The sequence below is a fragment of the Erpetoichthys calabaricus genome, chromosome 2, assembly GCF_900747795.2.
Source record: "Erpetoichthys calabaricus chromosome 2, fErpCal1.3, whole genome shotgun sequence".
Classification (NCBI taxonomy): Eukaryota; Metazoa; Chordata; class Cladistia; order Polypteriformes; family Polypteridae; genus Erpetoichthys; species Erpetoichthys calabaricus.
In genome coordinates, this window is record NC_041395.2 from 41,435,009 (window position 1) to 41,458,034 (window position 23,026).

The 23,026-nt window shown below is 39.2% G+C and overlaps 1 protein-coding gene across 4 annotated transcripts in view; it reads left to right on the forward strand.

The window, feature by feature from the left end:
* The window catches only part of LOC114643433 (butyrophilin subfamily 1 member A1-like), a 152,228-nt gene that overhangs the window by 58,700 nt on the left and 70,502 nt on the right, over window positions 1-23,026 (forward strand). For all 4 annotated transcript variants that reach the window (XM_051922327.1, XM_051922328.1, XM_028792014.2 and 1 more), the window contains exons 11-15: window positions 7,272-7,298; window positions 16,533-16,559; window positions 19,022-19,057; window positions 20,928-20,954; window positions 22,514-22,549. In XM_051922327.1, the coding sequence (XP_051778287.1) occupies window positions 7,272-7,298; window positions 16,533-16,559; window positions 19,022-19,057; window positions 20,928-20,954; window positions 22,514-22,549 (153 nt within the window). The remainder of the gene's footprint in view (window positions 1-7,271; window positions 7,299-16,532; window positions 16,560-19,021; window positions 19,058-20,927; window positions 20,955-22,513; window positions 22,550-23,026) is intronic.

Here is a 23,026-nt window from a genome sequence, read left to right on the forward strand (position 1 = left end):
TGCGTTCAGCCCCCCCAGCTTAAACCCCTTCTGTCAGCTTTATTCACATTTTCGTGAATCAAGCAACTCTCCAAACCAGGTTCAAACAGGCGTGACAGGACATCAGCATTAACGTGTTCAGAGCTGGGACGATGTCTAACAGTAAAAGTATAAGGTTGCAAGCCCAAAAACCATCTCATGAGACGAGAGTTTATATCTTTCTGACGATATAACCATTGAAGTGGAGCGTGATCTGTCACTAATGTGAAATTTCGGCCCCATAAGTAATAGCGAAGCGCTTCCACAGCCCATTTAATCGCCAAGCATTCTTTCTCAATAGTCAAATAGTTGCGTTCCCCAGAAAGCAATTTTCTACTCAAATATGTGATAGGGTGCTCTTCCCCATCAAAAACCTGGGACAGGACGGCTCCTACACCAAATGCACTCGCGTCAGTCTGTAGAACAAAATCCTTAGAGAAGTCAGGATTCCGCAAAACCGGATAAGAAGACAAAGCAGTTTTCAGATCACAAAAGGAACGTTCACAAATTTTTGTCCATAACACAGGGCGGTTTTTCCTGCCTCTAGTAAGATCTGAAAGAGGAGCAGCCCATCCATCCGTCCATTATCCAACCCGCTATATCCTAACTACAGGGTCACGGGGGTCTGCTGGAGCCAATCCCAGCCAACACAGGGCGCAAGGCTGGAAACAAACCCCAGGCAGGGCGCCAGCCCACCTTAGGGTGCACACACACACCCACACACCAAGCACACACTAAGGACAATTTAGAATCGCCAATGCACCTAACCTGCATGTCTTTGGACTGTGGGAGGAAACCCACGCAGACACGAGGTGAACATGCAAACTCCACGCAGGGAGGACCTGGGAAGTGAACACGGGTCTCCTAACTATGAGGCAGCAGCGCTACCACGTCCTGTTTCAAATCCCACTTCCAATCATTAGTATGCGGGTGTGTGGTTGTTCCTTCCAAGTCTCCAAAGGAGCATCGGCAGCCCTATTTGTGAAGTCAGGGATGAATCTTCTGTAATAATCAGCAAGTCCCAGAAAAGCACGAACTTGTTTCTGTATTTCTGGACGTGGGTGAGAAAGCATCTCTTCCAGTTTTCTAAATTGTGGCTGGAGTAAACTCCTGCCCATTGAATAACCCAGATAATGAGTCTCAGACATACCCAACTTACACTTCTTAGGGTTAGCTGTCAAGTCAGCCTGTCTCAGGCTTTCAAGGACAGCTTGAAGACGTTCTAAATGCGTTTGCCAATCATTACTGAAAATCACAACATCATCGAGGTATGCTCCGGAATATTCAGAATGAGGATGCATGATCTGATCCATCATATACTAGAAAGTTAGAGGTGCGCCATGAAGACCAAAAAGGGAGTCTAGTAAATTCATAAAATCCATCAGGAGTCGCAAATGCTGTTTTCTCACAACTGCCAGCCTCAAGAGGTAGCTGCCAGTAACCTTTCGTGAGATCTAGCGTGGAGATATAGATCACCTGACCCAATTTTTCCAACAGCTCGTCAACACGGGGCATTGGATAAGCGTCAAATTTAGATACCTTACCTGAAATCGATACAGAAGCGAACCAAACTGTCTTGTTTTGGGACTAATATGACCGGACTGCACCAGTCACGTTTACTTTCACGAATCACACCCAATGGCAGCATCTGTTTGACTTCCTCTCGCCCAATATTTCGTCACGCTTCCGGAATCCGATATGAGTGCATCTGTACTCTAACACCGGGTTCAGTAGTGATTTTTATGTTCTGCAAGGTTAGTCACACCTGGCAAGTCTGAAAAACATCAGTGTTCTGTTCAATCAAAGTTAACAACTCTGTCTTTTGCGAGTCAGTCAAATCGTCTCCAGTGGCAAAATCGGTCTAGGAGACAGCAGCCAAGGAAGCGTAAACCCCCTGCGGGTCATACCACTCCTTCAAGAAATTAACATGTAAAATCTGGAATGGTTTGTGCCTTGTAATTCACTGACCCCATACGCTCCTCAATAATGGCAGGGCCCTGCCATTTCGCTAGGAATTTATGTGGGTCAGATGGAATTAGAACCAAAACACGATCACCAGGTTTGAATTCATGAAGCTTACAGCGCCTATTGTAAAGACATTTCTGGGATTCCTGTTCACGTCGCTGATGCTCCACAGCAATAGAAGAAAGTTTAGAAATTCTATCTTGCAATGAAATTACCCGATCTGCAAAGCTTAGCTCGTGAGCTGTTGTCACGGTTCCTGTCCATTCCTCTCGTATAACATCCATGATGCCTCTCGGGTGCCTGCCAAACAACAACTCAAACGGACTCGGGCCAGTGGACGCCTGTGGCGATTCCCGCACCGCAAACATAATAAAAGGCAGGACAGAGTCCCAAGACATTGGGTCATTGTGAACAACTTATCTGATCATCTATTTTAAAGCCTTGTTAAATCGTTCAGTCAAACCATTCGTCTGCGGATGGTAAACAGTGGTACAGAAGTCTGTATGACCATCAGCATCAAGTGACTATGTGAGAACCCTAACTACAAAGAGGACTATTTCATTTATGTTAGATAGAATGCCCAGAGGGGACTGGGCGGTCTCGTGGCCTGGAACCCCTACAGATTTTATTTTTTTCTCCAGCTTTCTGGAGTTTTTTTTTGTTTTTTCTGTCCACCCTGGCCATCGGACCTTACTCCTTTTCTATGTTAACTAATGTTGTCTTATTTTACTTTCTTATTTTGTCTTTTATTTTTCTTTTCTTCATTATGTAAAGCACTTTGAGCTACTTTTTGTATGAAAATGTGCTATATAAATAAATGTTGTTGTTGTACTCAATTTCTTAATAGCAAGCTGTTACACAATTGTTTCATCACGCGAGAAGTAAAAGGTGTGCCCTGATCAGTTAGAATTTCTCTAGGGATGCCAATACGAGTAAACATCTCGTACAAAGCTTTGGCTGCAGTGAAAGAACTGGCTTTTTTCAAAGCAGCCACTTCTGGATATTGCGTAGTATAGTCAACCAACACAAGCATATATTGATACCCATTTTTAGTCTTAGGTAGAGGGCCTACAATATCTAATCCTACTCGTTGAAAGGGGACTTCCAAAATAGGCATAGGAGAAAGGGGAGCCCGAGGAGGTCTATAAGCAGAAACGATCTGCCAGTCAGGACATGAAGTACAGAATCACTCCACATCTTTCCCCATATTCAGCCAATAAAATTGTTTTGATAAACGTTCTCTAGTCTTATCAGTTCCCAGGTGCCCTCCCAAGATGTGAGAGTGGGCTAACTGTGAAAGAATATCCCTATGTACTTCAGGTACAACTAACTGTTCAATATATTCCCCCACTAAATGATCTGATATCGCTCTAAAAAGGCAGCTGTCCTTCTCAAGAAAGTGCGGGGTTTTTAAGCCCCCGGATGCATGCTCTTGATAATAAGAGTCACTAGCAGAGCGAACCTGTTTAAATGCATATTCTAATGAGCTATCGGCATGCTGCAAGCGCACAACATCCAACTGCTAGCCAGTGCTCGGTTCTTGTTCGGAGGCATTTGCAAGTTGAGAAGTTGTAGATGGGCCAGCCAGTTGCTCTAGGAAATTGGGGGTGTCTCTCTCGGTCTCGCTGGAGACATCGGGTTCAGTATCTAATCTGGGCTCAAGATCTTCCCCGAGACCTTCCCCGAGAGCCACCAGTTCTCCTTCTTCCTCCCCCCTGTTAAGATTGACAGCGGGCTTAATGATTGGCGCCCGACATTCGGTCATGAGACTAGGAAAGAGGGCATTCCTCCTGCCGATCAGCAAGGGCCAGGGGCAGGAGTCCGAAATGGCAGACTAAACTTTAAAGTGCCAACCCTGATATGTTAAAGGAAGAAGCAATGTATGATAGTCTTCAACATCTCCATGTACACAACGTATGTTTACAGTTTCAGTGTTAAACAGGTATCTGTCGTCAAGACAGTCTCGTCTGACAATACAAAGGTCACTTCCTGAGTCCAATAATGCCGAGATCTCGCAGCCCCCCAACTTCACCGAGATCATTAAGCCATCCTTTTTATCTGAAGAATAAGGAACATGGGAGCAACAAACCTTGGCCAAACCAATTGCCAACGATTGAGCAGGGGATAGGCAACATGCCCTCACCCAGTGGCCAGGTTGATCACACCGGAAGCATCTTCGTTCAGATCCACTGCCGAAATATCCACGGCGATGTCCATGATGACCTCCTGCCTCCCAAGATATGGGCGCTATGTCAACAACTGGATCCCCTGGAGGTCTTCCTGATGAAATCCAATTCTCAGGTTTTACAGCTTGTTGATGCTCTAACCTCCAGTCAAAGCGACGAGCATTCCCTGGGTGATCCATCGGAGTCTGAAAAACAGGATGAGGAGCAGCAAATCCACCACTTTTTCTCATGAGAGCCCTCCAAACGTTTGGCTATGATCGTCATGAGTCTACATCATGACGAAGAAATGAATCTCGGAGAACTGCAGGTATTCCTGTCAGCAGTATATTCATGACAACCTTTTCCACAATGCGCTCCATCTCATTTCCTTCAAACCAGCAATGAACTTTATGAATCAAATCTTGTATCTGCGCACGAATGAGACCATCCATGTTCAGTTTCCAATCATGAAGCGCAAAACCTTTAGACAAAAACCTCGTAATTTTACGTAAAACAACCTGCCGCTTCAAGAAATCATAATCGCCGAGTTTATCGTGAGGCACATTCCGTAAGGCAAGTAAGGCATCTCCAGACAAAAAAGGGGTGACAATCACGGTCCAGGTTCATTTGTCTCATCCTATCAAAGTCGTTACATGCTCAAAAGCTAAAAGAAACATCTCTGGGTCATCTGAAGGACCCATCTTTGTCAGCACATCCTTAGAATTATCAGGAAGAGCAGGAATTAGATCATCCTCTGAGTCGTGAGGAAACGGGACATTCTGAGCGATTTGAAACAATTCCTCGGCATCCATCTGTGCAACCACTCCTGGTACCACTTGTCACGCTTGGGTCACAGATTTGCACAGAAGGTTATAGAGACAGGAACTTTATTCAAACACTGCAAACGAACATTTGTCTCTTCTTCAAAAGTTTAAACATGCTCCATGACAAGACAGAGATGACAGTTCCGTCAGGAGCAGAGAATGTCAGAGAGAGAGAGAGAAAAGCAAACAATCAATTCCAAAACTGTTCAGGCTTTTAAGTATGCGGAGTACCCGCGGGAAGCATATCACTCGATAGAGCAGCCCACAAGCAAGCCCAGCAAGTAAGGGGGCAATGTGAAGGTAGTCTGTCAACGTTTTTAGGAGGGGTTTTCCCAAGAGCATCTGTATCCTCTAGGGATGCGTTTAGCCCCCCAGCTCACAATATATAAAATAAACAAACGACAACCCATAAACAAATCACCTGGCTTGAATAATGAAGAGCTGCTGCTATGCTGGTGTCAAAAACAGGCTTGTAGGTGGAAGTAAGATGGTCAGACCTGTCCAGATGTACCACAGGTTTGCATTTAAAGGCATTATCATTTGAATACAACGTACAACTTGTTGAGTCCACAAAAAGGAACATACCGTTAGAATATAGTTCCATCCAAAGTTGCCTGGTTGAAGTTGCCAGTGTTCAGATTGCCTCATTTACAGTGGTAAAAACAGATTAAATAATTTCTGATACTGAGTTTAAAAATAAATATCAATGGGTTGATGCAGCCCCCTCCTAGGCAGTACCCTGATCAAATTCAGTCAGCATTTCACCGACACTTTTTGCTATTTCTCATTCACATAAATCTCCAGACCACCTCCCACTTTTCTTCTCTATATGATTATATCACTCTGATCAGATTGTATTCTGAATTGAATAGCATCGCTTTAAGGTGGTTCACCACAATACCTGAACTCCCTGTGACCTGCTACAGCTCTTTCAACTTAAAAAACAATTGAACATTCCTCAATATATGGAATCTGATCAGTTTTGGACCCTTTCCGTCTCACTTTTATCCTCACACTGGATCTGCCATCCTTAGGCAAGCTGTTCCTCTGATGAGGTTGTGATAGAGCTCCTTTGGTGGTAGTAATTGCAGTGCTATCAACCGAGTATGAGAATATTTAATATATCCCACTTTATGTTCTTTCTTACATTCTCTGATGTTGTAGACGTAAGATAGCCTTTAGATCCTCCACACTTACCGTGTGACACCTCTCAAGTTCGCAGCTTGAGAGAAAGGCAGTCAAGACTAGCCAAAGCTTGGGTCTACGATGACAGCAGCATATATTCAATTTAAAAATTCATTAAAAAATGCTACCAACAATCCAAAAGCCAAATATTAACATTAATAAATTATAACTTTAATAAAAAAATGTAAAAAAAGATGAGAAGAGCTTCTGTAAAAAGGCTGCCCAGAAGTATTATAAGAATATTATAGAGCTCCGTAAGTGTACAAGTATATATACAACACGCATTTAAGCATACACATAACATGTATACATAGAAGTATGTAAGTGTACCAGTTGTCTCTTTTTTTCTCATCTTTCTTTTGCTCTGCACACTTATAATATTATAGATGTCTCTGCATGGATGGTAGGTTGTGCTGTTATAGCTAGTCTTTTTTAAGTATCACAGATCACAGGTATGGTATGCAGATGCTTTCCAAAAAAAGGCTTCATAAAAACTGACTTAAATATTCAGCAATTCTCAAATTGTTTGATGAGTTCAGAAAAAAAGAGTGACTAGGCAGACCATATTTGCTTACTTAAACATTAACATAATAATATACTGAATATATAATAATATACTATATGTAATGTATAATAATATATTAAAGATATCTAATTTAAAAAATGTGATTATTTTGTTTGTCAGGAATGGTCCTGCCGTTCCTTTCCTTTTTTTGTATGGAAACATGTTATTATTTTCTTTTTTGTATACTGTACATATTATCATAATGTAATCCATGTGTTTTTAAATATTGTGATTATTGTAGGCTTACAATACCAAACTTGTTCGATTTCTTTGCATTTATTAAGATGGGATTTATTAGAGAATCTGACTTTTGAAGCCTTATCACATTTGATGTAGAGATCTCTTGCATATGTTAATTGCTGTGTCACTACCCCAATTTTCAATATATATTGTGATTTACATTAGATGATGTGCATAAATGTAGGTAAAGCTATCATTTTGCTTGTTTCACAACAAATGCAGGACTGTATTTATTTTTTTTGAAAAAAAAAATTAGAATGTAGTTTTTGTTTCTAATATATTGTAAATCTCTTTGTCCTGAATGTCTAGATTTACCAAGGGAGAAGGATGGACAAGGTAAGCATCTGAAATTTGTTTCCTTTACAATGTCTGCATCTAGGACTTATACCAAAATGTAAAACGTGTTGTTAGTTCTGGGAAATCTTTTATGAACTCAGGAGGACTGACAGAAGGTCACACTGACTACTTTAGTGTATCATATGTGTTTAATGATTATTTGTGTCCTGGACAAAGGAAAACAGTATTAACAATAGTTTTTTGAAAGTTTTTTTTTTTTTTTTTTAGACTGGGGGCTTCTGCTCGCCAACCCCTTGTCCATCCCACCACCCCTCCCCCCCAGTGCTACACACCATTGTGACAAGGGGAGCTGAACGCACCCCACTCAACAATTTCCATGGAGTGCACATACTTATTCAGTATTTTTACTTTGTTTACTGTGTTGTAAACTGTTTGTTTAATGATATACAGTACAATCTCATCTACTGGAGAAAGCTGAATTATAGAGATTTGTTAGATTGGTTGGTAAATATTCTATAATTCACAGGACTTTCACATCCTTCTTCCTGTACTCAACATCCACCTGGTTCATATCTGGACTGTAAATAATCCAAATATTATTAATTCTGTTAGTGATGAAATTTGGATGGTATCTTGGGATTTGGTATTGGTTTTGTGACCTTGACAGAATAAATAAATCATAGTCATCCCATGATGTGAATCTAGCTCTCTTTTATAGGGTGTGAACCATAAAGTCACAAACACATAAAGTTTTGGGGCCCCAAGGGATGCCCAATTTAATGTTCAGTAATGAGAGAAAGATTCAAATATGGAAAAATGAATTGAAAACTATGCTCTGGTGTGTTCCGTCTTCTTACGTAGATGGTCCTGAAATGAACACAGCGAGTGCTTCTATATCGTTGTGTAGGTATGTGAAATTTACAACCTTCATTTCTGCATCTTTTGAATTTATGAACTGGTGCTCAGTCATAAGGTGGCTGTATCGGTTTTCTTACCTGTCAACTGAGACCAAATCCACACTAACACTAATAATTCAAAAACACATCTTTTATATTCATTTTGCTTTCTGTTCACATTGAAATGGTGTTTTCAACTGCCAAAACTATATTATTTTAAAAATGGGCTCCATAATGTGTAAATTTGAAAATGGCAGGTCTTGCATAGCAGTGTGGCAGGGGAAAACCAAGCTTTTAAAAAGCACTGACATATCTTTATTTATATCCAACTTACATCAGTCCATAAGGCTTGTAAAATCTCTTACCCTGTCCAATTAATAAAAAGATTTATCTGGATATCTCCATAAGTAAAGCCAGTGTCAGCTCTACATGCACTTTTGCAAGATGACTCACACCATAACTTCCCTACTCAATCAATTTGGTAATATGATTTATCCATGGTCACTCCTCTGTAATGGTCAGTTATTTTTCAAACCATGACTAGGTCTGGTTGAAACCCAAGCTTCCAAAATATTCAATTAAACTTTGTAAATAGCATTTATTCCACTCCATGTTAAGGACTTATTATGGGATTTATTTAGACAAACACTGTGTGTATCTGGTTATTTTATTGTTTTAGTAAACAGCTGATAATAAAAAAAGAAAATGCTGACTTACTATTGACATGTTATGTGGCTCTGACTTCAATTTTGTCCTCTGTGAGCTCATCTTTACTGTGGAGATAGTCCTGCCCTAACCTCTCTGCATGGGGTTAAGGGTACTATGTTATGAAACACTTGAATATTTTGCTGCATGTATTCTGACAGAACTTCTAGTGCAGTCCTTTGGCAACAGTATTCTTGTTTGTAACACTTAACAGTTATGCTCAACGTTTTGACATTTCACTTGTCTTTGGGTTTGCTCCTTAAACAAACAGCATTCTTTCCTGACAAACCACACATGCTCAATAAAAACTGAGGTTTCAGTGTAGATAATAAACTTTTAGAAATGAGCCAAAAATGCCAGTGTGAATGGAAACTTTTAAAGCAAAAAATTTGGATTCAAATGCATTCATGTTAGTTTGGAGTAAACCTCAGTCAAACTGCCTTGTATTCTTTTCTTTAAACAATGCATTCCTATAAATGTCTACTACACTGTCTACATGTTAAAAGAGGTGAAGCATGCAGGTTTAAAACACCTATCTGTCGTCCATGGAATGAATGAAACTATGGGGTCCTGCTTGTTTTCACAGTGTGAATACCCAGCAAAACAAATTCCCAAATAATTTTAAAAATCCCAGCTAGACCAACATGTTAGGCCTCAAAAGGGGGGTACTGTATGTTAAGGAAAAGAGGAAGTTTGGTAACCCAACTGAAAACAGCATCAATAGTCTAGGTGCGAACAAAGAAAAGCACGAGCTTTAGCAGAAAGGCAGGTAAGATTAAATATACAAGATGTTGCTAAAATAAAAATAAGTAGATTTATAAACAGCTTTTTTATGAGCTTAGAATGACTGTCCAGAACTAAACACAGTACCCAGGTTATCACAAGCAGATATTGACATTAAAACTATTATTTCTTCATTTAATTTAAAATTAAACTAAAATTAATTCTACATCCAGTGAATATCACCTCACTATGTTTGTCATATTTTAATTGTTATACTAATGTAGATTACTTTAGCCTCAAAAAACCAACTAACAACGTAATGTTAGTGTGTACGAAATTATTTTCCAGCAATTAAGTGTGCTGTTTTAGCTGCCTCATTAACTGCACATCTCTGCGATTCTGCATGTCCATTAGCTAATTGCATGTTTTATGATTAGATTGTCCTTGCATTTCAAATATAAGCTGAGCCACACAAATCTCTGGTCTATATGGAGGGTGACAAGTTGAAAATGGATGGATTGGTGGACACACAATTGTCCATTGCATTCAGATGATGAATGAAAATTTAATCAGTATCATCTCCAACACTCTCTTTCAAATAGAAGAGGCTACAAGTTAAAATAATAGCTACTGACATTGTCATGCTCTCAAGACATGTATAAAACATTTTATTTCTGAATTATGTTTTTTTTTTTAAATTGCTAAGGCGGGTTCTGCAATACTGACGTCACTGTCTCAAAACCCTGTACACAGTCTGCAGTACCAACACATACCTTGACCAAACAGTTAATCTCCCCTCCAAAATGCACTACAGCCACCAAAACAGTTAATCCATGTCTCAAAATAGTCTCATACTACCAAAACATTGGCACTTTACATCTTTCTGGAAGAACGCTATATCATACATGAAAGAAAGGCTTACAAAACACAGACAACATCCTTAAAGGATTGTCTTTAGAGTAAATCCAGATTTTACTTCAGGGTAAATACAGAATACAGTAATCCCTCGCTATATCGCGCTTCGCCTTTCGCGGCTTCACTCTATCGCGGATTTTATATGTAAGCATATTTAAATATATATCGCGGATTTTTTGGTGGTTCGTGGATTTCTGCGGACAATGGGTCTTTTAATTTCTGGTACACGCTTCCTCAGTTGGTTTGCCCAGTTGATTTCATACAAGGGACGCTATTGGCAGATGGCTGAGAAGCTACCCAACTTACTTTTCTCTCTCTCTCTCTTGCGCTGACATTCTCTGATCCTGACATAGGGGGATTGAGCAGGGGGGCTGTTCCAACACCTAGACGATACGGACGCTCGTCTAAAAATGCTGAAAGATTATCTTCATGTTGCTCCCTTCTGTCCAGCTGCTTTGTGAAGTGACATGCTGCATGGTGCTTCGCATACTTAAAAGCTCGAAGGGCACATATTGATTTTTGATTGTTTGTTTTTCTCTGTCTGTCTCTCTCTCTTTCTCTGCTCCTGACGGAGGGGGTGTGAGCTGCCGCCTTCAACAGCTTTGTGCCGCGGTGCTTCGCATACTTAAAAGCCAAACAGCCCTATTGATTTGTTTGCTTTTCTCTCTCTTTCTGACATTTTGTGCTCCTGACGCGCACTCCTTTGAAGAGGAAGATATGTTTGCATTCTTTTAATTGTGAGACGGAACTGTCATCTCTGTCTTGTCATGGAGCACAGTTTAAACTTTTGAAAAAGAGACAAATGTTTGTTTGCAGTGTTTGAATAAAGTTCCTGTCTCTCTACAACCTCCTGTGTTTCTGTGCAAATCTGTGACCCAAGCATGACAATATAAAAATAACCATATAAACATATGGTTTCTACTTCGCGGATTTTCACTTTTCGCGAGGGGTTCTGGAACGCAGCCCCTGCAATGGAGGAGGGATTACTGTATTCATTAAAAAAAATAATACTTATTGTCAATAGTACAGACAGAAACACAATACACACACTTGTAGTTGCTCCATGACTGTAATAGTACTTCAGTGGTAATTTTCTAATCTATCCGCTCCTCTGGATTCAGCCACAGGTTCTTATTGACATCGCATCCGATGTCCTTTCTAGCGATACATCGTGGGTAGTACTGTATAACTTGGCATGCCTGATCCATCCTTGACATTGCTTGGACGAAATAACTTGGCATCCAGCAGTCATAGCATCCTGTCCTGACATGTGATCATGTGGCCAGTGGTCATAAACTTTACAACTCCATGCAGAAAAGAATTCCACAGTGGGATTTAGAAGGAGGAGCATGGTGACAGAAACAACAAAGACATCTTTGGGTGTGCTGCACACCACTCTGTGACTGCAGTGGTGGTGGAATGCCACATTATCCCACACCACAACAAATACCAGAAGCATTTGTGCTCACTCACTCTCTCTCATCCTCTGGTACCTGATGTCACTGTATTGTATATTGTAATAGCCAGCATGGTCACTCTAGAGATGGGCGGGTTCTGGACAGGTGATTGACAGCTGGGTATTCAAGGGTGTGCTGAGCTCTGCATTCCAGGAACCCCTGGAACTTTCTCATTATACCTTTCAAGTCCAAGAAGGCTCGAGAAGGCAAGTGGAGACTCCCATGGTATTATAAATACAGCCTTGCAAATGGTAAAGGGGATAACTGGGAAAAGGGACATGACACAAGACATTGGACGATGATCGGGAACACTGCGAGAGTAGAATAGCCTGTCTAGTGAAATGACTGTTATTTTTACAGGGCGTTTGCGTGTTTGAATCTGCTGGAAGACTGGTGTAAGTTATTTGTTGTGGAATAAACATGCACATTATTGGACTTAACTTCTATTCAGTGTGTGTCTTAATCTTTTCATCTAGGTGTTCATTACAATATAGTAAATGCTATACCGTAATATGCAGTTCTGTCTGACACTGCTGAAGAATCTGCATATTACCTGTTGGTTTAGCGAAACATTCTTATGATTGATGTAACCATTGTGCGCTACAGATTTGGCTGCAGTTATAACCCTGCTTCTCTCAGATAGACTCCATGGTTGATAACATGGTCAATGATAGTAGCTCTTGCAGTTTTTTTCAATTTCTAAGACAGATTCTGCAATACTGAATTTGCTGTCTCAAAACTCTTCATACCTGACCTAACAGTTAAGCTCTCCTCCAAAATGCACTACAGCACCAAAACAGTATCACTTTATGTCCATCGTGAGTAGTATCTCTTCACATGCCTGGTCTATCCTTGTCTTTGTTCTGGAGAAATATCTTGGCATCCAGCATTCATTGCATCCAGTAGTGATATCTAATCATGTGGCCGGTGGTCATAAACCTTCCACCTCCATACAGAAAAGATGGAGTTCAGGAAGGGGGAGTATGGTGGCAGAAGCAATGAGGACATCTTTGGGTGTGCTGCAAACCATTCTGTGACTGCTGTGGAGTGGTGGAATGCTGCGTTATCCCACACCACAATAAATACCTGCAGTAACACATTTGTGCTTGCCCACTGTCTCTCTGGTACCAGTGTCCTGTAGAGGTCATCGAGAATCAAAATGAGGTGCTCTGAGTTGTATGGGCCAATGACTGGTTTGTGTGACAAAACAAAAAATCACTCCATAATGCTGCACACATTGTGATGTTGGCTCCTCTCTTTCCTGGAACTTGCATAGTTGCTGTTTGACCTATAATATTCCGTCCTCGCTGCTGTTGTTTCACCAGGTTAAACCCAGCTTTATCCACAAAGATCAACACATGGAGTGTCCGCATAGCCTCCAAATCCATAACCCTCTAACAGGAAAAAATACCATATTGTTACATTACAGTAGCATACATTACTGCATACATAGCTCTGTATACCTTTGTGGTATATTGTACTTCAAAAGTAACTTGTAAGGAAGTAGCCTTATTCAGAGCTATGTACAGTTGATCAATTATAAGCACAATCCTGCTGGAGCAACTCTGGCTTACAAGGGTCTTGCTCAATGGCAAGATTTGAGTAGTGAGAAAAGCGCTATATAAATGCAAAGAATTATTATTATTATTATTAAGATAGTTGGGTTTGATCTAGGTTTGTACCCTGGACTGCTGTGTTCATAATGTTTCACCTTTAAAGCTACAACCACTAAAGAATGAGACACAACAGTTTTATATTGAATAGACCTCAAACCTGGACACATTGGTATCCGAGTTCCTTCACATCTACATTGTTCCTTTCAAATGGGACAGTGTATAAGCACTTCATGGTTAGTTTATGCTTTTGTAGCACTCTGGCAATTGTTGCTGTGCTGACACTTGTCACATTGTCAAACACTGTGATGTCTGCCAGAACTCTGTCCTGAATTTCACAGAGTCATATGGCATTGTCAGCAGTGACCATGTCAACAATGGCAGTTTCTTGCTCATCATTATAAATTCTGCCTCTGCCCTCTGTGCAAGGTAATCTTTGTATCCTACTATGAAGACAAAAATCAATAGTCAATGCATGTCAGTCAACTGTATATAGCACAAACTGTAATGAGCAGTTTTGACACTATAGGTGATTGCATCCTACCTGCTGGTTTGGTGGAATATTCTTATGATCATGTGACTGTGGCTCATTACAGATTTGGCTACACTCGTAACCCTGCCTCTCTGTACGAGAGTCCATGATTGATAACATGGTCAATGACTGTAGCCTTTATTTCATCTGTGACCACTGCCCTTGCTCTTCCTCATCTTTGTTGGCCTCTTCCTCTTCCTCCAACAATTCCTCTTCGTTGTTGACCTGCTTGGTCCATGCTTACAACAGCAGACATTCCAAAGATGACCTCTTATATGTGGATGACAATGAGATCAGTTTACCACAAAACACCTAGTTGGGTAATCAACTAACACAAACCAGCTGTGTTTGATCTCATGTCAATTGACATATTTTGTTTTTTATTATGTGTTTTTTACAAGCTATTTTAGAAAGGCCTTGATAGTAATTTAGCAAATTGTCATATTTCAGTTTTGAATGTCTTATTAGCAGTTTTGGTGACAGTATGTAGGCATGTGCAAAATGGCCTCTGCAAATGTAATGTTGTGATGTTGATGGATTTTGTGTGAGACAGGAATCCATGAATTTTGAACTGTTTAGTCACTGAATGCATTTTGTATCAAAGAGAAATGCTTAACAGTTTGGCCCACATAAGCTGATGTTGTGGTGACTGTATGAAGAGTTTTGAGAAAACAACTTCAGTATTGCAGAATCTGTCTTAGCAATTGAAAAAAACTATAATTCGTCTGTGACCAGTGACCTTGGTCTTCCTCACATTCGTTGTCTTCTCCTTCATCTTGCAACACATTTTCCTCTTTGTTTTTGCTGTTCTGCTAAGTCCATATTTATAAAGTAAGTTATTCCAAAGATGACCTTCTTATATATGGAAGATAATGAGATCAGCTAACACCAAAACACCTGGTTAGGCAATCAACTAAAATGGATACCTGATGTGTTTGGCCTCATTTATATTACAAACACCAAATGCATCAGGTATCCACTTCAGTTGATTACCTGACCAGGTGTTTTGCTGTTGGGTGTTTATTTTATATAATGTCATTTTTACTATTTGTTTTACAGGGGTCTTGATAGCGATGTCACAAATTGTAGTAATAGTTTTGAATGTACAGGTATGTTTAATAGTTTTGACAACAGTATGTAAGCATGTGCAAAATGCCCTCTAAAAATGTAAACTTTTGATGGTGGTGGATTTTGAGTGAGGAAAATATCCATAAATTTTGAGTACTAGGGTGTTGTACCGTGTTAGCCATTATGAATGTAGAGAAAAGCCAAGCAAAATGACACCTTTTATTGGCTAACTAGAAAGATTACAATATGCAAGCTTTCGAGGAAACTCAGGCCCCTTCTTCAGGCAAGATGTAATTACATCTTGCCTGAAGAAGGGGCCTGAGTTGCCTCGAAAGCTTGCATATTGTAATCTTTCTAGTTAGCCAATAAAAGGTGTCATTTTGCTTGGCTTTTCTCTACATAAATTTTGAGGTATTTAGTCATTGAATGCATTTCTTATGAAGGCAATATGAAATGATTTACAGTTTAACCCACATACACTAATGTTATGGCAACTATGTGTAGAGTTTTGAGAAAGTGACTTCAGTATTGCAGAACACACCTTAGCAACTGAAGAAAAACTGTAATTCCAAAGTGAGATAAAAAATTTCAACAACAAAAACCTTTTTTTGCCTTAAAAGGTTTAGTTCGTGTGTGCGGTATTCAATATGCCAGGACTGCCAAACTCACATCCTGGAGGTCAGCAGTAGCTGCAGCTTTTCATTCCAGCCACTTTCTTAATCAGTTAGAGGTTATTATTGTAAAATAGAATACATTTGTTTGGCATTCATTTTAACTGATTTGCTTTATAAGACACAGAACCCCTCATTGCTTATGTGTTCTTAACCAGCTTCTAAATAATGAGGTGCGAAGTTTACAAGAAAAAAAACAACTAACTCAATGGGTCTTGATCTCTGTGCCTCCAAAGCCACCATTTTCACCTCTACCAATCTCTCAATTAGAAGCCAGAAAATTTGTGATTATGAAAGGTTTATTTTATTGGAGGAACTACATCTTACAATCTTTATCACAGTTTGTAAAGGAAGTGATGGCACCTGGGAATTCATAGCCATCATTGCCCATGGTTTAACTGGATACAGTGCTGTTCAAATTGACAGTCCATAAGAACTTTATAGGTATGGCAAAGAAGAAGACACCTTTAAGTCTATTAAGCTTGTTTGGTTGGCTAATAACTTAAGTTGTCCCAATATTTTTCATCCAGATATTTTTATGATTTTCATAAATGTGATCAAAGCCATCTTTATTCTTTAAAGAATTGCACACTTAATAAAATAATACAGTATTCTGTTTTGGTAAAAAGCATTTAGAACTGTAACACATGCTGTTTCTTTTTTAACGTAAATTGCTTTGCTTCTAATTTCTAGAATTACAGAAGACGAATAAGGAATTGGGTAAGCAGGTTTCTTTTCCTCACAATTTTCATTTTGGGCTTAGAAAATAATTTATATAGACGTGGTTAATTCTGGCACACTTTTGTGAACTCCGGAACAGAAGGCAGGATGTCAAGCTGGCTGGTTTAACAAGAGAGTGGAAAGACTGACCTCACCTTGAGATATCAAATGGAGGTTAAAGGAGCATTTCAAGAATTTCCTGAACATAGCAGAGACACCTCACCTACAAAAGGCCATGTCGAAGACATCTGGTGGAAGGCATTGTATTCCTATGGGTGTGGTCAACTACATTAGTTGAAAGTTTACACAATGGCAAGGAAGGAATTGAGCAGGAAGTGCTGAAGATCCACATATTTTGGGGTGTTGTTTTTAAAGCCAGTTAGTTGGAAGGCAGGGAGAGTACACCGCAATGCTTAGGGAGGTGATTTCTATTTTTGAAAAGGGGGACAAAAAGTGGGATCACACCTCTCAGTTTCAAAAGGAAAACTTACGGCAATGTTCTGAACAGGATCAATTTAGCCAAAAGTTAAACCTTAGATTCAGCAAAATCAATTTGTATTTCATTCTGTGTATGTAACAGACTAAAAGTGCTTTGAACTTCTATAGATGTGTAGATGTCAGGGAAGTATGACCTCAAACCCCAGAGTGTACTTTGGGATTTTATACTGGAATTTAACGTTTCTGGAGACTCCACAGTCAACCATTTGATCCCTGTATTTGCAGGGAATTTTGTCCAAGGTTTTGGTATCAAGTAAAATTCAAGGAAGGTGAGTACTGAATTCCACCAACATCTCATCTTTATCAGTTTAGGATTGTCAAGATACAACTGAGTTTTGGAAAGTTTCAAGAGGCTTACATATTAGCCTTACATATTGTTTTGTCCTTTTTGACTTCACCAACTCTGATCATTGGTGTACACTGAAATATTTCTCAGCAAAGCATACTGCTATTGGAATGACATTCAAATATTAAATTAAGCATGTATTCCAATAAACTGGATCAACTTCAAGTTTAGGAGTTTAAGTGCTGAATGATGGTAAGAAGAATCAAGAGAATGGGTAATAGCTGTACTTTAGCAACAGTAGCCCTTCAAGTATGCTGCTAATGGAGAAGCAGGAGTCAGGTTCTTGAGTAGCTGGACATTCTACATCTTCATCCTCACCTAATTTCACAAACTGTGTAATGCCGGAAAAAATAAAATCACAGCAACAATTGATTGAAAAGATACACTTTGATGTTGTGTGGAGCTCATTTTTGACTGTAAGGTGAGTAACTCAGTAGTTTTAAAGAAACTCAGACTGTAGCAACTGTGGGTGACAAGAAGCAATTTGAGGTAGTTTTGTGCAATTAATGATAATTTACCTAGGTACCTACTATAGAGCCAGTACATGCCTTTCACAGGGATTAGACATTCGGGGGCACATCAGATGATGCTAAATAGATTAAATTGTTATGTGACATGGAACCATTTGAAAGTTTTGTGTGAGCAGCTACAGCCTGTTTGTACTAATAAAGTAAAACAAAGTAGAAAACCTTTCTGGACCCTTCTCAGCAACAAGCCAGCATGACTGTTGTGTGGATAAACTATCCAGAAGAAGAGATAAGAATGGAGAAGAAGAAACTTTTAATACCGGACAACTTTAAAAAGAGTGATTTCTTCTGATTGACTCAAAGATGCGAGAAAATAGAAAAATGTTGTCTTAGACTGGCCAAGAAGCACTTCAGGTTAAACCTAAAGTAAAGAATTTCAAAGATATTTTAGTGTATAAAGTCCCAAATTCATCCTGGGCCTATGACAGTGTTTTTTTATGATGGAGTTAAATTTCTTCCCTTTGCTGTAGAACTGTTGTACTGCTGCAGTGCTTGAGTTTCTAGTTTGGTACAAAAGACATATATGAAAAGAATTAAAAAGAATTTTGATAAAAATGTGTTAATGTTATCATGTCACATACCTTATGCCCATTTTGGACTAGAATCCATTTTCAAGTTCTTATTTTTAAACAGCTTAGTGCTTCAGCAAAATCATGTAAGTAACCCTGTTTATTGGGGAGCTGATCTCTGGCTTTTACAAAGTCAACAGTAAAAATAAAACTGTGCAGCAGTAACATTCAGTTGGTGCACACATAAGCTGTGGAACACAAACGTCACATTTATCGAGCACAGGTTGAGAAAAGTGCTTACAGGGGAGTTAACGTGATGGAAGTTTCTCTTTATTTTACTTTTCATTGCTTTATTAGTGTTTTATTGTCTTAATGCTCTTACCTGTTTGTGTTATTTATTTAGTGTTATAAATTATTACTATTATTTTTTTTATCTGTTTTTATCAATGTAGCTCTTTTATCTATAAAAGTGCAACAATTATATTTTCTAAATAACTACCACAATAACAATAATAATAATAATACCAATGTTTTGATATGACATTAATAATTGAAAATATGACTTCTTCTGCTTTCTTTTAGAGAAATTACTTAATGAAAAGGACATTTTGAATAAAGGTGAGTATAAAAATATGAAAGTTCATAAAATCACATGGCTTTGAAGTAGAAAGTATCATCTACTAAACACAGACTGGACAGATTTTACCTTCACAATGTAAAACAACTACAACCAACTGGGGTCAGCTTTTAGATGACTTGAAGAGTCTGTCAGCAATGCAATACACAGAAAATGTTTTATGTTTTATCTTTTTTTATACATTTGGATATTAGAACATTTAGCCCAAGTGGACAATACTGTGTGTGTGAACACTTACTAGTGAGAAAGAACAGTAGTAGGTTATTCATATTTTCAGTTTAGTTAAATTTGTTTGTATTTCCAAATTTTTACAATTACCCTAAGTTCTTGTCTATAAGCCGGACTCATGTATTAGCCGGAGACCAAAAATCATACGAATTTTTAAAATAAAATCGTATCATAGATAAGCCGGACTCATGGATAAGCCGAACGTACTATAACCTATAACTAATAGAAGGGAGGGAGGTCAGTGGTCTCACTCGCGCCCATTTAATTTCTTTAAGGGGGGAGAGAGTGTGAGATATTGCCGTCTCTCTCACTCCCCGCATGGCGCGGTTGGAGCGGCCGGAGCGCGTTCTTTCTGCTCTGGGCGTCGCCGAGTCAACACGAGCGCGTAGCGGTCATTTAAATTGTGATTTTATATGTAAGCATATTTAAATATATATCGCGGATTTCTGCGGACAATGGGTCTTTTAATTTCTGGTACATGCTTCCTCAGTTGGTTTGCCCAGTTGATTTCATACAAGGGACGCTATTGGCAGATGGCTGAGAAGCTACCCGGCTTACTGTTCTCTCTCTCTTGCGCTGACTATCTGTGATCCTGACGTATGGGGATTGAGCAGGGGGGCTGTTTGCACACCTAGACGATACGGACGCTCGTCTAAAAATGCTGAAAGATTATCTTCACGTTGCTATCTTTTGTAAAGCTGATTCCTGAAAAGACATGCTGCACAGTGCTTCGCATACTTAAAAGCTCGAAGGGCACGTATTGATTTTTGACTGAAAAACAAACTCTCCCTCTCTCTCTCTTTGTCTGCTCCTGACGGAGGGGGTGTGAGCTGCCGCCTTCAACAGCTTTGTGCCGCGGTGCTTCGCATACTTAAAAGCCAAACAGACATATTGATTTGTTTGCTTCACTCCTTTGAAGAGGAAGATATGTTTGCATTCTTTTAATTGTGAGACGGAACTGTCATCTCTGTCTTGTCATGGAGCACAGTTTAAACTTTTGAAAAAGAGACAAATGTTTGTTTGCAGTGTTTGAATAACGTTCCTGTCTCTCTACAACCTCCTGTGTTTCTGCGCAAATCTGTGACCCAAGCATGACAATATAAAAATAACCATATAAACATATGGTTTCTACTTCGCGGATATTCTTATTTCGCGGGTGGCTCTGGAACGCAACCCCCGCGATGGATGTATAAGCCGGACTTATGTATAAGCCGATATTCTATTTTTTCATTTTCACAACTTTTTTCCTTAGATAAGCCGCGGCTTATTGACAAGAACTTAGGGTATTATTTAGTAACATTTTGTATTTACCTGTAAAATATCAATTCAAGTAAACTAATAACACTAAACACACATCAAAACATAAATAAATCTCAATAAAACTCCACTGAATAACATTTGTGTTGAAAATAAACCTCTGGGTGTTTTCGGTTGGTTACTGAGTGACTTAATTTATCTGATTCAGATATTTTTGTGATTTTCATCAATGTGAGCAAAGCAGTTTTTATGCTTTAAAGAACTGTGGACTTATTAAAAACCTATTTGTAAACTGATGCAAAGCATTTAGACTGTAACACATACTTTTTCATTTTTAATATAAATATCTTTGTTTCTAATTTCTAGATTTGCAAAAGGAGCAGAAGGAGAATGGTAAGCATGCAAAGTTTGTTTTTCCTCACAATAGCTACATCTTGAGGTTAGGACAAACTTTTATGGATGTGGTGAGTTCTGGTAAACCTTTTGTGACCTGAGGAAGGGTAGACAGAGTGTCACATGGGCTGTTTAGCAAGAAGCATGAAAGACTGACATCACCTTAGGCTATCGTCTGGAGATGTAAGGAACACTTCAGGCTACAGCCTGTTTGTATTAATAAAGTTAAACAAAGTAGAAAACCTTTCTGGACCCTGCTCAGCAACTAGCTAGCATGACTGTTGTGTGGATAAGCTATTCAGAAGAAGAGATAAGAATGGAGAAGAAACAACTTTTAATACTGGACAACTTTAAAAAGAGTAATTTCTTGTGATTGACTCAAAGATGCAAGGAAATGGAAAAATGTTGACTTATACTGGCCATGGAGCACTTCAGGTTAAACATAAAGTGAAGAATTTCAAATATATTTTAATGTACAAAGTCCCATATTGATCCCGGGCCTAAGACAGTGTTTTTTTATTTTTGTATGTTAGAAATATTGCATATTGAGTTAAAATCTTCCCTTGGCTGTAGAACTGTTGTACTGCAGCAGTGCTTGGGTTTCTGGTTTGGTACAAAACACATACATGATGTGACATGAAGAGACATGAGACATGGCAAAGGTTTGGGGCAGTCACCCACATAATCTGTATCCTGGCTGCAAAAAGTAAAGGTTGAGTGTAAGTAAAGTTTACAAGACAGTCCTAAACAGAACTGAATTCCAGAGGAAGGGAGTGAGGCTTTATAGGAAGTCTGGGGGAAGTGATGTCGTCCTCGGGGCCGGGACCGTAAGTGGCGTGTTCCAAGTCGAGGCAGTGGCTCCAGGTGGGATTTCCCGAGAAAGGTCTGCAGGGAACTTAGAAAGAACGTTAGTGCACCCCGCTACTCCCTGGGCAGATGTGTTACCATTATTCTCCAAGCCCTTCAGCTGCCTCCTATTCACACGTGTGTGACAATGAAAAGAATTAAAAAGAATTTTAACAAAAATGTGTTAAAGTTATCATGTCACATACATTATGTCCATTATGGACTAGGATCCATTTTCAAGTTCTTATTTTTAAACAGCTTAGTGCTTCAGCAGAATCATGTAAATAATCCTGTTTATTGGGGAACTGATCTCTGGCTTTTACAAAAGTCAACGGTAAAAATAAAACTGTGCAGCAGTAACATTCAGTTGGTGCACACATAAGCTGAAGAACACAAATGTCACATTTATTGAGCACAGGTTGAGAAAAGTGCTTACAGGGGAGTTAACGTGATGGAAGTTTCTCTTTATTTTACTTTTCATCGCTTTATTAGTGTTTTATTGTCTTAATGCTCTTACCTGTTTGTGTTATTTATTTAGTGTAATAATTTATTACTATTACTTTTTTATGTTTATATCAATGTTGCTCTTTGATCTATAAATGTGCAACAATTATATTTTCTAAATAACAACTACCACAATAATAATAATAATAATAATGTGTTTTAATATGACATTTATAATTTAAAATATGACTTTTTCTGATTTATTTTAGAGAAATTACGTAATGAAAAGGACATTTTGAATAAAGGTGAGTATAAAAATATGAAAGTTCATAAAATCACATGGCTTTAAGTAGAAAGTATCCATATTACTAACCGAGAATAAACCGGATATGGACGCAGGGACACGGCGATGGGACCATGAGACGTACTGCGCAGGTGCACGTCTCATAAACCGCAAGCGAAGTCTTATCCACCGCGAACAAAGGAGTCACGGCCCAAGAACGAAAGAGCTCGACTAACGTGAATGAGAAATGAAGCAACAACGCGTCCATAGCTAACGACTAACGACACAGCCTCACACAAAAGAGGATTCTGCGCTGCACCCCAGAGTCAAACGTGAGAGGCTACGGAGGCCCCACAGGTCCACAAAGATAGTACAGAAGGCGCATGCGTCATCGCCATATTGTGAGTGGCACTACTGCGGAGTGAGGTTAGGAATAATGTGCTGCTTGGGATTGTACAAACCGCTGAACGCATTACACCAAATTCAAACACAATACAGC